The 16596-nt window shown below is 37.2% G+C and overlaps 1 protein-coding gene across 1 annotated transcript in view; it reads left to right on the forward strand.

Moving 5' to 3' along the window:
- The first annotated feature begins 1340 nt into the window (after nt 1–1340).
- LOC149171801 (superoxide dismutase [Cu-Zn], chloroplastic) overlaps nt 1341–16596 on the forward strand; it is a 28114-nt gene continuing 12858 nt past the window's right edge. Inside the window, exons 1-7 of the mRNA XM_089424118.1 lie at nt 1341–1670; nt 5462–5523; nt 5727–5766; nt 5891–5986; nt 6081–6112; nt 6360–6435; nt 6546–6599. Coding sequence (XP_089280244.1) covers nt 1409–1670; nt 5462–5523; nt 5727–5766; nt 5891–5986; nt 6081–6112; nt 6360–6435; nt 6546–6599 — 622 coding nt within the window. The 5' untranslated portion in view covers nt 1341–1408. The remainder of the gene's footprint in view (nt 1671–5461; nt 5524–5726; nt 5767–5890; nt 5987–6080; nt 6113–6359; nt 6436–6545; nt 6600–16596) is intronic.

Here is a 16596-nt window from a genome sequence, read left to right on the forward strand (position 1 = left end):
TTTGATTGCTCGCACTAGATGCATTGGTTTCAATGTAGATATTGATTTATAATCATATTCGATTGCTCGCATGCATTGATTTCAATGTAGATGTTGATTTTTAATCCTATTTGATTGTTTGCACTAGATGCATTGATTTCAGTATAAATGTTGATTTCTGATTTGATGCAACTAGATGTATGATGTACATTAATTTCAAAGTAATTAGATTAATAATGTACATTGATTCAGTGTAAGCATATCTATGCCCTCTCCATCTATATCTCTATCTCCCATTGTCTCTCCTTCATTATATTTCTATCTCACCGCTAAACACACACTCTCTCTCCATAGCTATATCTCTCTCTCTCCCTCCCTCCTTTTTCCCCTCCCTCTCTCTCTCTCTCTCCATATCTATATCTCTTACTCCCTCCCTGTCTTTGCCCCCCGCGCTTCCATCTATATCATTATCTCCTCTTGTCTCTCATTCTCACCCCCAAAACATACACACTCTCTTAGAGTGTAATCACATAAAAATTATTCACGATGTGCATTGACTAATGTGTTATAGTAATTCAACCATAAATGCAATACTTTTGAATTTTCATCCTAAATAAGATGTTCACTTACCCGAAATGTTTGCTTCCTGACACTGTAAACTATTTGTAATTGGCTACATTCTTATTATTCCCATTTGCCATCATTAACTATGTTATTCACTTTGCATTCAAACGAGGCAATAGAAAATAATTATTATTGAAAATTATTTGAAGTTTAACACTCCATAAATGAATGATTGACTTTGCAAAAAACTACTATTAATATTCGAGAACAACAAAGACAAGGTATAATGTTTACTACAATAAATCGAGTTAGCATATTTAAAATGATCAAAATAATTAGATGTTCAATAAATTTTGTATGACCACACCTAAATCCATCTTAACTCTAGATCTATCAAGCACCGAGAGGGATCAAATCTGTAGAAGTGCGAACCTCTTTTTTAAGTGCAAAACTTGAATAAATATTTACACCATAAAAAATTTGATCCTCTCCATAGATAAATCCAAGATAAATCTAGATTGATTTTATTTTTACAATGTATTTTTTAAAACAACATCTTAAATCACTCAATTTCTAAATTTTAACTCTTCATATTTGCCATTCCAATAGGTAAAACTAATAATAATAATTACAAAACATATCGAAAATTTAAAACGTTTAGGACACTCGTAAATTTTATATACGTAATCATCGAAGAGAATCTAGCTAGAAGTTTCGCAAGACGGCACGTGGCAAGCAGACAAAGTCACCTCCAGTTTATCCCAAATCATGGACAACAAAAACTCCACCAGCCGCTAAATTTAGCGGAGCCCTTCGACGGCGCGATAGCCGAGAGCACCCTTATCTCCTCCACTCTGTTTCATACATGCAACAAGCTCTGGCAGCAGCAATGGCGGCCCAGACTATCATCGCTGCCTCTATGGCATCTCCTCTAACATTATCAAATGGCCACTATCCGTTTCAGTCCGAGTTCAAGGGCTCCGTGGTTCGAATGCCGCAGAGGGCATTTTCCTTCGCGCCTGCAGCCCGGGCGCTGACCGTCGTCGCAGAGGCCAAGAAGGCCGTTGCCGTGCTCAAAGGGAATTCACAGGTCGAGGGTGTTGTCACTCTCTCGCAGGAAGACAACGGTATTTCATTAGCTTCAATTTTTCCGTCGTTTGCGTCATTTTTGCTCAAGGGTTTTGGTTTTGACAGCAATATGGGACAATGAGACAAGTGCCAGTGATTTTTTTTTCCCTGTCATCAGTTGAACTGTTAATGTATGATTTGCATTTTCTTTAATACCAGTGGTGTCTGATTGTTTTCTATTAATTATCAAAGGTTTACTAAGTTATTTGTTTATTACTTAATTTTCGTTTGTTTTTTTTAGAAGGAATGCTGTATTTTGTGGGGAAGAGTGAGGAACAATTCAGGAACTGAATTGGGAAATTTTGAAAAAACCCACTAAATTGATTTTTTTTAAAAATAAAAGTTTAACCTGGGCTGTATGATGCAATTTTTTATTAATAGCTCCTTTAATTTGATTCTGGATAGTTTATAGTCTGCTACTTGCCAGCTCTGGAATCGGGCTAGGCAGGTGAAATGAGTGACTTTTTAATTTTTGGTTTCTTCGAGTGTTTTTCTCGATGGACAAGTGAGTTTGCGCATCAGGCTACCGAGTAACTGAGTCAATCTGAGTGGCATTTGATTCGAGTCATATTGATTATGCAATTTTGAGTCAGATTCAAAGGAGCCAATTTAACTTGCTTTTTCAAACAGCAGAGTCAAACTGGGGAGTAGACTTGGACTCGCAAGAGTTTGGTGCACTGGATTAATTTTTGCAATCTCTTAGCACTAACACTGAAAGCTACATTCTCCGTTCTCATGCATTTGCACTGTATCTGGGGGATTACCCTATGGTGAGTTGGTAAAGGCGTTGCACTTGCTTGGGAGATGTAGAAGATTCATATTTATCCGTCCATATTAAAGTGGGTTTGTACCATATGTTATCAGTTACTCAACCTGGAAGTGTTAGAAATGCATTTAGGCATTTTGGAAACATTTCCGTGTACGAAGTGCCTCTGAAGCACAACTGGAGCATTTCAGTGGCGTTTCAAAATTTTGACATGCTGTATCCTTCGATTCAGAGGATTGTTTGAGCCAAGGTTTTGACCATTTGTGCAGTCATTTGAGTCAGCGTAATATGGCACCCAAAACTAAAACAAAATATTAAAAAAAAGGATTGCTCACACTAATTTGTTACAAATCAAGTTATAAATAGAGAGCTTGTGCCTTTCTCCATGATAAACTTTTGTTGGTTTTATTTCCAAATTTCTTTCTCAATGATAAATTTTTGTTGGCTTTATTTCCAAATTCGAAATTCATGAATGGTATTCTGAATTTTATTAATGTCTCATGGTTTCTTTCTCTCTTTCACACAAACACAGACATTTATGTATGAACTAGATGTATCCTAGCTGTCTTTTATTCTGATTTTTTGAAAATTGTTGTATTAATTTCAGATACTGTGTCCGTATTTGTGCAACTTAGGTGCCGCTGTCATGTGGAGTTGGGGTTTGTAGCTCCCCAACTATGTTGCTGTCTGTAGGGCAATGTTTTTCTATTATTATTATTTTATAACTGCTTCAAGAAACATTCCGTGGGAGGTTACACTGCAATGAGCCGACTTCCATTGGTTTAGTTTCTAGGTTTGAGGGTTTTTCATCCTGCCAAAATTGCCCAGGACGTGCACACAGCCTGGTTTCTTTGAAAGTTATGATATGTAGCGGGACAATCCCAGCAAGAGTGGAACCCTGCTGTACAGCTGAACACTCTGTTGAGTCAAGTTTGCTGAGATGTGACAGTTGGAACACTTGCCGTGATGATGACACGTGTTCAAAACCCAGCAAGAGTACTCCCGGTGATAATGCGGTTGCTCAAGTCTTTCCAAGGTCCCGAAGTCATGGCTTCTTGGTCAAACGTCATTGTCATATAGAGCTGATATGGTAATGAGTTCTGTATCCTGTTCAATCAAAAGGGTCTTACTGATCCTAAAAATGCTCATTTGTCTCTCTAGTCAACCATGCTGCATTGACAATGATTGTGTATGGTGAAAACATAATGGCTTTAATTGCGGTGTATGTAACGCAATACATTCAAAGGGATCTTGGGGGCCAAACGTCCTTGTTTTCTTCTATTAGTAGTTCCCAACCGGCATTTTTCTCTCAGACCTGCACAGCATCAGATGTGATTCATATGGATCCCCTTTATGTGGTCGAATATGTCTAAAATTTTCCATAACTTGTCTATTAGCGTAAAATTTTGCTTTATTTTCTTAATATTTTTAGTGCCCAGCCAGACCAAGAAGGTGTATGAGGCTGTAACAATACTTTTCGCTGTATGTGTGTTTAGGACCTAAAATCAAGGATCTCTGTTATTGGCTCCCTAATTTGTTATATTTTATCCGTAATGTTTTTTCTAATAAATATATTAAATATTGTTCCTCTAATCCAGTCTTTCTAGAAAATATTCAATGCAGTTTAAACTGTATTTTAAGTTGCAGGTCTGTGACAAGTAGAGTTAACCCATTTAATCAACCTTCGCTCCCCCATTTGTACAGCGTGATGGAGTGACTGCCATTGTAATATCCCTTTATTCTTTATCTGAACACAGTATATATTTATCAGTTTGGTAGGTGAGTACATTGTACCAGATAATCAGAGAAGAGGACTAAGGTTTCTTGGATTCTAGGAAGTACTGTCTATATCAAATTGATGACATATTGGGTAGGTGCTTCAAGGTCTTATATAGAAGATATATCTTTACTGAAACTAGGAAAAATTATTTTGTAAAATGGACGGCACAACAACACAGCAGTTCTGTGCATACATAATATTGATAGAAAAGAAATAGCAGATATATCTTTGGCAAAGATGCATACTTTAAAGTGCTTGCAAATAACGTAACTAATTGGCTATTAAAAAAAGGTAAAACTGCAGTGTTACTGTTTACTATTTTGGCTTACATTAGTGCCCTTACTTCGATAGGGTTCTAATCTTTTTCCAAAGGAAAACCTTGTGGGAAAACCCAAAGGATATCTCCCCACATTTGTGGATGGGTTCCCTAGTATTAAACCTGTCAGTATAGACTAGTGTGCTTCACTGGAGGGAGTTTGAATTGGGCACTTGCCAGTTCAGAAGTAGCAAAATGCCCAGCAACATTGCGACAATTGGTTGAGCCAACCCATTGGGCTTGAAATGTTTGAAGCAGTACTATCCCACCCTCAAGCACTTGAGCAAGAGTGAGGTTGCTGGTACCTTTCCAGCCCCAATAAACACGCAACTCACATGTGTTCTGAGATTAGCTCAAAGACTCCCCCGCTTTCTTGTTCGAACAAATCAGTGAGATTTGAATCTGGATGGGCAGGGGAAAAGTCCTCTTGCATTTCCATCACACCACATTCTTATGTGCAAGTGATAAGTTTCTATTTAAGTTAATGTTGTAATCAATTCAGTATTTAACTTGTTGGCATATTTTATTTCTATTTCAAGCTTTACATAAGTTTTTCCCCAAAACTTTATTTCTAAGCAACCTTTTTGTTTAAGAAAAGCACAGGTTTGTGATTTTTTCTCCTGTAGTGGCCAGTAAAAGATGTTTTGGGTTAATGCTGGTAGTTGAAAGTTGAAACTCTGTTCTTCATTGCTAAAGCAAATGTTTGAAGATTTGGTACATTGACAATCATATCAGTTTTGTTGGTGTCGGCAAATTTGGTTTCTTGTCAGCTTTTGTCCTTATGAACGTGAACTCTAATTGATCAACAGCTATCACATTTGACAGGCAGAATTAATAGACTTTTTGGGTTAGGTCAAATATTTCATTTGTTGCAACTATATTGGCTACCAAGATACTGCAATTGAAAACATTGGTTATTTTGCGACAGGTCCCACAACAGTGAAGGTCCGTTTGACAGGACTGACTCCTGGGAAGCATGGCTTTCATCTAGTGAGTATAGGATGAACTTTGGCACTTGTGAGTGAATTTCAGATTAATGGTGCTTATTAATTATTATTTTGAAAATGTACATGTGTGGTACTACGGACTAAGGTCTTTCCTTGGAATACACCAGGAATGATTTAATTATTGAATTATTTATTTTGACACACATTTTTAGAGCTAATACCTTACCTTTTCTCTGTTGTTTATAGCATGAGTTTGGTGACACAACCAATGGCTGCATGTCAACAGGTGACTTCTATTCTGTGATTTAGCAAATATTTTGTAGTTTGATGCTTCTTGAATTAACACCAATATATGTCTTTGTATTTGCTGATGGTTTGGCTATTTTTCAAAAAATTTATCTGTTCTCCAGGATCACATTTTAATCCAAAAAAATTGACACATGGTGCTCCTGAGGATGATGTACGCCATGCGGGTGACCTGGGAAACATAGTTGCGGGTTCTGATGGTAATTCATATTTGTAACATTTTTTTCTCTGACCAGAAAAATAATTTGTTTTGATTAAAGGACTTGGTTTTAAAGGTTTTATGTTTATTAACAGGAGTTGCAGAGGCAACAATTGTTGATAATCAGGTAGTTTTTCAAGAATTTGATTTACTTCAGTGAAGCTTTCTTTATTTTTTAACTAAAGCATTATTCTTATTAGCAAGTGACTTACGCTCAACTGCCAAATGGCTTTAAAGATGGTATTGGATGTGCGAGAGTATCTGTTCTGTTAGTTATATAATCTATTATTTTGCACTCCATTAAGATTTATATCCTTTTCTGTAACATCCTTTTCGGGATCGATTCCCTGACCTATTTTTTTTTATATGTGCAGATTCCATTGAGTGGACCTGATTCAGTTATTGGTAGGGCACTTGTTGTCCATGAGTTAGAGGATGACCTGGGGAAAGGTAGGACGCGCTTCCAACGATTTACATTTTCTCTCACACATCAATTTGAAATCTGGATCCATGAGGATGCAACTAATTTCTGTGAATTACACATCCTGCTTTGGTCTCAGGTGGGCATGAACTTAGTCTGACAACTGGCAATGCTGGGGGCAGGTTGGCTTGTGGTATGCACAAATCCTTCTTTGCTTCCCACTTTTTGTGTAAGGGTGCTATGGTTTTTAAGTGAGAAGAGGAAGCTGTGATGTGTCATGTGTCTGAAGTAATTTGAAACTGTTGTATCATCATTTAATTCAAATTAGATCTCTACCTTCCGAGCTGGTTAATATTGGGAATAGTGCCCACTGTAATTTGTGTTAGAGTTAGCATATATTGTCTAATAAAGTTGTAATGTACTTTAAGTGAGTAAATTAGTGATTTATGTCACATGTCATGAATAGAGTTGTGTTAGAATAGGTTAGAACTTAATCAATAAAGTGGTTATATGGGACTTTGTATGCATTGACATACACACCACATTGAGACGAACCAAGCACATCATTCTCTCATTCAGTGTATGATAGTTTGCGTTATATAAAACTCACATGGTATTATAGCGATGTTGAGGACGAGCCAAGGAGAGTGAGAGAAGACCCAAGGACCATTGCAGATCAGAGATAGGCCAAAGAACTACATAAACAAATCAAGCGCTTGACAAAGTAGGTAAAGCAAACTGCATACAAGAGGCTATTCTGATTGTATGCGAATGTGATTGAAGTGAGAATTAAATACAAAAAACAATGTGCATTGCGAATATTTTTTGTCAGACATCTTGTGGGAAAGTGAAGAGCCCTTCCATCTGTGTGATTTGAGGAAAGTGTGAAGAGCCCTAGCTGGAGCTGCTAGGAATTGAGCAGCCAAACAAGAATTAAATCACCACTGTGTGAAGAATCCCATCCTTGTTGGGAGAGTTGCCACCAAGGAATAACACAGGCACAATTGAGACAGAGTTATCGTGGTCAAAGGCTGTCAGAACACAAGAAGAGCAGAAACCTTGTCATATCTTGGGGGAGAATCATCTTGTTAGAGTTGCGGGCCACCTTGATTGAAATAAATATTTCCATCTTGTTCTGTTAGGAATTGATCTGCCAGGAGCAAGTCACCACACTTTGAAAGAAAGATCTGCTGTGAAGGAAGAACGACCAGCTTCAGAAAGTCACCATTGTGTATAACTTGTGTTACCATGTGAAATAAAAAAGTGTTATGCTGATTGGAGCTAGCTTGCAAAGATGTTAATTTGGATAAAAGAGCTTGGAGCTGCCAATGAGTAAAGGTGTGAATCCAGAATGAAGAACTTTAAAGAGTACTTGGTCTAAGGATTGTGTGGGGTCCTTTGTGTAAAGGTGATGCCTCAAAGAGCTAGCTGCTCAGTGTTAAAGAAGCGCTGTTGTGGGGGCGAATTGATTCTTGTTGAAGGAGTGAATTTTGCCATGGGAACATAATAGGTAGCATGTAGGAGAGAAAAGAGGAAGTGTATGTAATCTCAAAAAACAATTTGTTCAAGTCTTTGAAGCTTATGATTTTGAGAACATATTTTTCTTCAGAAGAATAATCTTTTTATGAAATTTGGTTATGAGATTGGCAGCAAGTATTTCTGTGTGGTGATCGGAGTTTGAGTTTGTTGACATTATTATTGCACTGGTTTGTGAATTTAAGGTGATAGATAATGGCAGAGTAATTTCCCATAGAATGGTAAATGAAAGAGAGTTTGGTGTTAATGCACTTTGGCATTCGTGATACGAGCACTTGTGTTATCCACATCTTTCCCTTCCAATTAGGTTCCAGATGGTTGATGGCCTACCTGATATGAAGAAAACATAAGGGATATGTAATACATGCTTAGATGGAAGGTAACACAAAGAAGCTACAGATGTGGGAGCAGGCTGTTGAAATTTGTAACTAGGTTCGGTCTTCATAAATGTATTTGAGATGTACTCATCAAAAATGAAGAAATTATTATTATTATTATTATTATGACTTATTAAAGCATGGGTTTCATGCTTGGGTCATCATGTTTTAGGTCAAAGTCACCATTGAGGACTTCTAGGATTTATTCCGAGTCATTGTACATTTAAAGAGACCCTTCTCAGGCTTTCAGATCATGTAAAAAGAATTATTTTTGAGACAAAAATGAATTTATTCCCCTCCACACCAAGTCGGCCTCAAGAAGATCAAGTCAGCCTCAAACCCTTCTCGGGCTTTCAGATCATGTAAAAAGAATTACTTTTGAGACAAAAATGAATTTATTCTCCTCCACACCAACTCGACCTCAAGATGATCAAGTCGGCCTCAAGACAAGTAATTCGACCTCACATAAGGGCTATAAATACAAGGAGTTCGAATTCATTTGAAGCATCTCATTCTCTCTCACATAGTTCGATTTCTGAAGCTGGAAGCTGGAAAAGTGCGAAGTTGAGAAAGGGCTAGAGGAAGGGTTGGAAAGGAGTGCGAGTTTCTGGAAGGAGATAGTAAACCTCAAGATCGAAATTTTGGGACAACTCTCACCCTGTTCTGAGGTGTATCAAGGGAGATCAAAGTTCTCCAAGTTTGGTTGAAGTTGTTGCTGCTATTGTTGTTGGGTCGAAGTTGCTACTGGGTCGAACCTATTGATGACGTTGCCAAGTTGAAGTTGCTTGTGAAGGGTTGTCATTTGCAAGAAGGATTGAGGGCTGACTTGATGTGGAAGGAATTTCTGTCTGGTCTAGAGTCTTGGATTATCTCGGGAAACTATTGAAGGAAGAATTGTTGACTGGGTTTTCCCCTAGTTAGGGGTTTTGCCCTGGCTATCTACGTACATTTGTTGTCCTTGTGTTATTGTTTTGGTAATTGCTTGATGAACTAAAATATAAAGAAGAACATAAGGATAAAAGTATCACAAGTAATTATCTATATAAGAAAATCTTTCTACCTTTCTGATTTTCTAACATGGTATTAGAGCTAAGGTGAAGGAGGAAAAAGGCAATCTTGAGTATCTACTAGAAGGATCTAAAGGATTGATCTAGGGATCATATAAGGAGCTCTTATAAGAGAAGAGGCTCTCTATCTTCAAGGACAATGTCTAACACATTAAAGAGTGAGAACAAGTTGGAAGGAGCATCAAACTACAAATCTTGGAAAAAGAGGATTCACATCATTCTTGAAAAGAACAAGGTCTTGGATGTGGTCAGAGGGAAGGTGAAGAAACCTACCGAAGAATCCAGTGATGCAGACAAGGTGAAGTATAGGGAATTGGAAATATTGGCTATGACTCTGATGGTAGAAAGCATTAAGGACAATCTTGTCCCATACATTTCCAATATAGACCATGCTCAAGAAATGTATGAAGCATTGACAAAATTATTCACTATCAAGAACATAGGTCAAGTAGCAAGCTTAAAGAATGAGTTGAGGACTGCAAAGATGACTAAAGATGATACTGTGGCTTCCTTCTTTGTAAGGATATCAAGGATTAGAGATGAACTTCAAGCCATAGATGAAATAGTGCCAGAGAAGGAGCTAGTAATCACTGCATTGTTGGGATTACCACCTACTTGGAGCTCTTTTGCTTTAGGTCTCAATAGTTGGAAAGAAGCTCCCACCTTTGAACAACTGTGGAATGCCTGCACCCAAGAAGAAATGAGAATTTCTTTAGTATCCAACAATGAAGAAGTAAAGGTATCAAATGCTTACTCTGCCTCTCACAAGAAAAGTCACTCCAAGAAGTCAAGAGGGCCAAGAAAGAAGGTTGATATGTCCAAAATAGAATGCTACAAATGCCACAAGATGGGTCAATATAGAAATGAATGCCCTGACAATCCGTAGAACAAGAAGAGAAGCAGGGATCAAGCCAATGTAGCTGAAGAAGGATCTCCAAAGAAGACATCCCAAAGAATTGGATTTAAGAGACTTACACTACTAAAGTCTTTTGATCTAAGTTTTTGTTATTTCTTTTTGATTTCTATTTTTGTAGGTTTAACATTATGGAAAAACATTTTTATTTGTTCTTAAGGTTATAGGTATCCCTCAAGCTTGGAGGGATGCTGGGAGCTCTCATCAACCTCCAAAGATAAGTATCCTATTACTATTTTCATTTTTAGTTTTCCTTACTTATCTGGTTTTGTTTGCATAAATTACTAATCACATTTCTCCTCTTATTTCCTTGTCTAGGAAAACTTGTTAAAGTACAAGGTTTGTTAAGAGATAAGAGGTATGTTTGGAATTACAAGTTCTTGCTCTTTACATATTCATTCTTGATAAACTATTACTAACATCTTTTTATCTAGCTCTATTGAATCTTAAAGATTCTTGATTGGGAGATTCATCATTAGATAAATCTAGAGGAAGAAGGTCTCACAAAACAAAGTATTAAAAGTACAAGGTTTGTTAAGAGATAAGAGGTATGTTTGGAATTACAAGTTCTTGCTCTCTACATATTCATTCTTGATAAACTATTACTAACATCTTTTTATCTAGCTCTATAGAATCTTAAAGATTCTTGATTGGGTGATTCATCATTAGATAAATCTACCCTCATATCTCTGATTGCTCTTGTGGAACCCTAGAAAGGTTCATTGTGAAAAACCCTAACTTAAGGGTATGTCGATGATTATGTGTGAAACCCTAATCTGCTTAGGGTTATTGTTGAAAGAAAATGTCTGATGTTTTGATGAAGTCTAAAGTAACTAACTGATGCTTTGATAATGTCTTGTTTGGGGTTTTGGTATGGTTATGGAAACCCTAACTTGTTAGGGTTGAATGGTAATGTTTGAAATCTCGAGCCTTTGAAGTATTGATAATTTAAGGTTTGCTATATTTTGTGTTGAAACCCTAGAACTTTAGGGTTTGGTAGAATGTATAAGCAAGACAAGGTTTGCTATATTTTGTGTTGAAACCCTAGAACTTTAGGGTTTGGTAGAATGTATAAGCAAGACCCTTATAATGTTTTAAAAATGATTTCCTTGGGATGTGTGTGTTTGTCCAATCAAACCCTAGTATGATCAAGTTTGTTATATGCCTAACTCTTATTGATATTGGTGTAGTTGGGTTTGACTAACACATGTTATGATATGCTTGTGCATGATGATGGAATCCTAGATATATGAGTTGACCTAATTGTTGATGGTCATGAGTCATAGGGTTTGGAACTAAGTCGTAGTTGAAATTTATTTTCTCTAGGATGATAATATTTGTGAATTCTAGGGTTTTGGAGTTAAACCTTAGTAGAAGTGAAAATCTCTGATATATGATGACAATATGATAATTTGAGATTTGTGTAAGATTGTTGAAATCTAAGTTTCAGTTGTGATTGATGTTTGATTGAGAAAATCTAGGGTTTGCAACAAACCCTAGTGGAAGCTAGTCATGTTATTGATTGAGTTGTGATTGGTTTTGATTGTCAAATCTCATGTATGAAATCCAGGGTTTGTATGAAATCCTAGTAGGAAGTCTAACATATGAATTTTGAAGTTGTTAGATACATTGTAGATGTATATTTGTTTGAATTGTTTCTAGGGTTTGCTTTGGAAGAAACATTGAAACCTTAGATGTAATGAAAGTTGTTATGAGATGCTCGAAGCTTTGATGAAGTAGTCTAGGGTTTATGACAAAATCTCTAGCAAGAAGGTGAACAGTATGTGTCTCTTATTTGTAATTAAGTTTGGGCATCTGATATATAAAGTTGAAATTTGAATGCTTCCGTGATTTTGATATGGTTAACTTCATGCTTCTATAGATTTAATTGTACTTGCTATCTAAGTTGTGCAGGTATGTGATCTTTAATATAGTGAAGACACTCGTAAAGAAAAGTTGATGTGATAAGCATGATGTGAATAACTCTGATAAAGCCATGAAAGATTCTCTGACGTCGTAAAGAAGTATAACTCCCTAAGTTAAGCGGGACCTTGGATGAAATCTCCTTAGGTTAAGAGGGAGCTTAATTGAAAGAAATCTCCCTAGGTTAAGAGGGAGCTTGAATGAATGAAATCTATCCCTAGATTGAGAGGGAGCCCGGATGAAAGGAATCTCCCTAGTTGAGAGGGAGGTCATATCATAGTCATGATGGAAACCTTGATAGAAGAAAATGGAGAATGTATTTTTTGAAGGGCTGTTGAGATAAGAAAAGGCAAATCGATATATGGAATATGTTGCTGCATGAGAAGTAGGAAAGGAAGTTGCATGGTTGAAGGAATCTTCTGTGAAGATTCATTGGAAAAGCTCTAAGTCCTAGTATGAAAAGTTGAGAAGCAACATCAAGTTGTTTGGAATACCCCGAAGGTTTGTATATATGTACATTTGAAAGTTTGTTACTGATTGGGGTTGTATTTGTATAGGTAAATCTCGCGGAAGTTTGATAGCATGTCTTTACATGTTTAGAGTTGACGATCAGTTTGATTGGAGAGATTAGTTGCTGATCTGTTTGATCGGGGAGGTTTTGTTATCGATTGAAAGGTTGAGGCTTTGTGTGAGACATTGCTTTGGAGGACATCTGGCCGACACTTTGTGTTGATGTCTAGTTCTCGAAGTAGGGACGGTGGCGTTGGTCATGGAGCTTTGACCTCGGATACACATCTAGTTCCTTGGGTTGATGGTTAGTAAGTAAGCTTGATGGTACCTAGAGAGGTTGAAAGCTTTAGTTCATCTTAGCCCCACTTGGATAGATTTCCCTGGGCAGGAATCTAGTTCATGGCATTGTGGTGCTTAAACTATTGGAGGACCTTTGATAGATTGCCTTGGTCAGGAATCTAGTCCATGGCATTGCGGTGCCTAAAGCTCTTCATGGTTCATGTGTTCTAAGATCTTCCTTGTACTTGTACTGATGAATACCTCCCTAGTTAAGAGGGAGTGTTGAAAGCTTGATGGTTAGTAAGTAAGCTTGATGGTACCTAGAGAGGTTGAAAGCTTTAGTTCATCTTAGCCCCACTTGGATAGATTTCCCTGGTCAGGAATCTAGTTCATGGCATTGTGGTGCTTAAACTATTGGAGGACCTTTGATAGATTGCCTTGGTCAGGAATCTAGTCCATGGCATTGCGGTGCCTAAAGCTCTTCACGGTTCATGTGTTCTAAGATCTTCCTTGTACTTGTACTGATGAATACCTCCCTAGTTAAGAGGGAGTGTTGAAATTTGTAACTAGGTTCGGTCTTCATAAATGTATTTGAGATGTACTTATCAAAAGAATGAAGAAAATATTATTATTATTATTATGACTTATTAAAGCATGGGTTTCATGCTTGGGTCATCATGTTTTAGGTCAAAGTCCCCATTGAGGACTTCTAGGATTTATTCTGAGTCATTAGAGCCATTGTACATTTAAAGAGACCCTTCTTGGGCTTTCAGATCATGTAAAAAGAATATTTTTGAGACAAAAATGAATTTATTCTCCCCAACACCATGTCGGCCTCAAGACAAGTAATTCGACCTCACATAAGGGCTATAATTACAAGGAGTTCAAATTCATTTGAAGCATCTCATTTTCTCTCACATAGTTCGATCTCTGAAGATGGAAGCTGGAAAAGTGCGAAGTTGAGAAAGGGCTAAAGGAGGGGCTGGAAAGGAGTGTGAGTTTCTAGAAGGAGATAGTAAATCTCATGATCAAAATTTTGGGACAACTCTCACCTTGTTCTGAGGTGTATCAAGGCAGATCAAAGTTCTCCAAGTTTGGTTGAAGTCGCTGTTGCTACTGTTGTTGGGTCAAAGCTGCTGCTCATGCTGCCAGGTTGAAGTTGCTTGTGAAGGGTTGTCGTTTACAAGAAGGATTGAGGGCTGAGTTGGTGTGGAAGGAATCTCTGTCTGGGTCTATAGTCTTGGATTATCTCGAGAAACTGTTGAAGGAAGAATTGTTGAATAGGTTTTCCCTTGGTTGTCCGCCTACATTTGTTGTCTTTGTGTTATTGTTTTGGTAATTGCTTGATGAACTAAAAGATAAAGAAGAACATAAAGATAAAAGAATCACAAGTAATTATCTATATAAGAGAGTCTTTCTGCCTTTCTGATTTTCCAACACAGACAAAGTTTTGGAGCTTGTACACATTGAAGCTGTTGGTCTGGACTCTAATAAGAACATCATCGTTATCTGGTGCATGGTATTTTATGCTTCTTGTTGTTGATTTTCCATAAAATTCATGGGTCTTCTTTCTTAAGAAGAGATATGGATTAAATGCTTTTATGAAGTTTAAGGCAAAGATAGAGGAAGAACGTGGTAGGAAGCTAAGTTTCTTCTAGTTCTATCATGGAGATTAGTTTGTTATGTTCGCTGATTTTTGTAAAAGGAGTCCAAAGACAAAGAGGTGATAGTGAAAGGTGGACTAATATAGTTGTGGAAATAATGAAGAAAATGTTGCAAGTTGCTTCTGGATGAGTATTGGCTTGAAGTGATGAATATAGCAATATATTTGTTGAATAGGAGTCCCAACGAAGTAATGATATAAGTCACACCTAAAGAGGCTTGCACACGTGTAAAACAATAGGTAAATTGTTTATAAAGATTTGATTCAGTTTTTTATGATGTCCCTGTTATAGCAAAATTTGGCACCCTAGTGCAAAGCCTCGCTAGGCACCCTAGGTTAAGGGCAACAATGGGATCAACCACCACTGTCACCTTAGTAGCTACTCCCCTGTTGTTTTGTGGATGGATGTTATCCTCATAAGGGAGGCTTCCCTAGTAGATCTTGGGGATTAATCCAAGACTTCTCAGGCTAAATGCCTTCCAAGGATTTTGCTAAATAGACACCCTAGAATAACATTCAATAAGGTAGGGCTTTGGGTGATGTGCAGCAACGAGTTCAAAAATCCAATGGCTAAGTCTAAGGGCCAATATGATCATGGAGGTGCTCAAGTAGATTCGAAATGCATGTTAACTTGAATTTAAGATTGCTGTTATAAATTACGGTTTAGGTGAAGACAATTTATAGAATGCAAAATGTATGATAGCAATGGCAAAACACCTTGTAATTAATGACAAACAATAAATAAACAAAGGCTATTTAAAGAGTAAACCACGGAAAATATTGCAACAATTTTTCAATGGCTGAAAATGCAATAAACAACCAATAAATCCTAGGCGTTAGCCCTAAAAAGTGGCTGAAAAATACATAAAGATGATATTTTTCCTTTTTCAATTCAAAAGATGCAAAGTGTACACTGTAAACCTAAGACTATGGCCTTAAAGGTATTTTATGCTATTTAATTCAGAGTTTTCCATAGCCTAACCCTAGATTACCATTATAAAGAGAAAAAAGATTCAATTTTGAAAGATTGACACACAAAGACTAGTTATCAATCTTGGGTATATGGGGTCAAAAAGGACAAGGTCAAAGGTGGAGGACTTTGATTAGAGCAAGTAAGAGAGAGAAACCTCTCAATCTAATCACAACGAATTTGAATTGGATTGGAGATTTGAAATTCTAAGTTTCCTTCATGGATACTTGGTGACAAATCTTGCAAAGGAGATTTTAGAGCCATAAAATATTCAACATATCATGAAAACTTCATAAAAACCCTAATTCTACAACATTTGCAAAATGGAAGAAGACACAATAAAACAACACAATTCACCATAGCATCACTTCATCATTCCATGGGAAAATCCCTCCAAGCAAAAATATCTTCCCCAAGACAATTTGCCACGCTCGTGCTCCATTGCTTCCAAGAGACAAAAGAACTAGTGCACACTCTTTCTAGTGCGAAATAATGAGTGTGTGTAACAATGAATATCCTAGGACTTAAATTGGCTTCCCTCCACTTATATGAGGGCAATGAAGTTGATTGAGGACAAAATTAGACCAAAATCCCTAAAAATAATACTTAAGTGTTTACAAATTAAGTAGGTCACAAATTGACCTAAAAATAACGATCTTAATGATAAAACACGAAAGCCTCCTTTAGCCAACATGTGAGAGCGAAAGGTGTCCCCCAAGGGTGACGTCGTCCTCCAATTTTGAAGATCTCCATCAAAAGGTGCTAAGGATGGGTCAAGGAGTGCTCCTCACTCAAAGCCATCTCCTCATTAACAAGTGTGCATCATTAAACAAAACTCTCCTCATCATCATGTGGTCATCAATCAAGTTCACGTCATCTCTAGGCCTTATGAGGGTGATGTCACAAGGATAGGGCATGACATCATCATCTAGAAAGGGGTACCATCTCTTTT

This window comes from Pinus tabuliformis, chromosome 4_2 (genome assembly GCF_031772625.1).
Source record: "Pinus tabuliformis cultivar Carrire ecotype Pingquan chromosome 4_2, CPIR1, whole genome shotgun sequence".
Taxonomy (NCBI): domain Eukaryota; kingdom Viridiplantae; phylum Streptophyta; class Pinopsida; order Pinales; family Pinaceae; genus Pinus; species Pinus tabuliformis.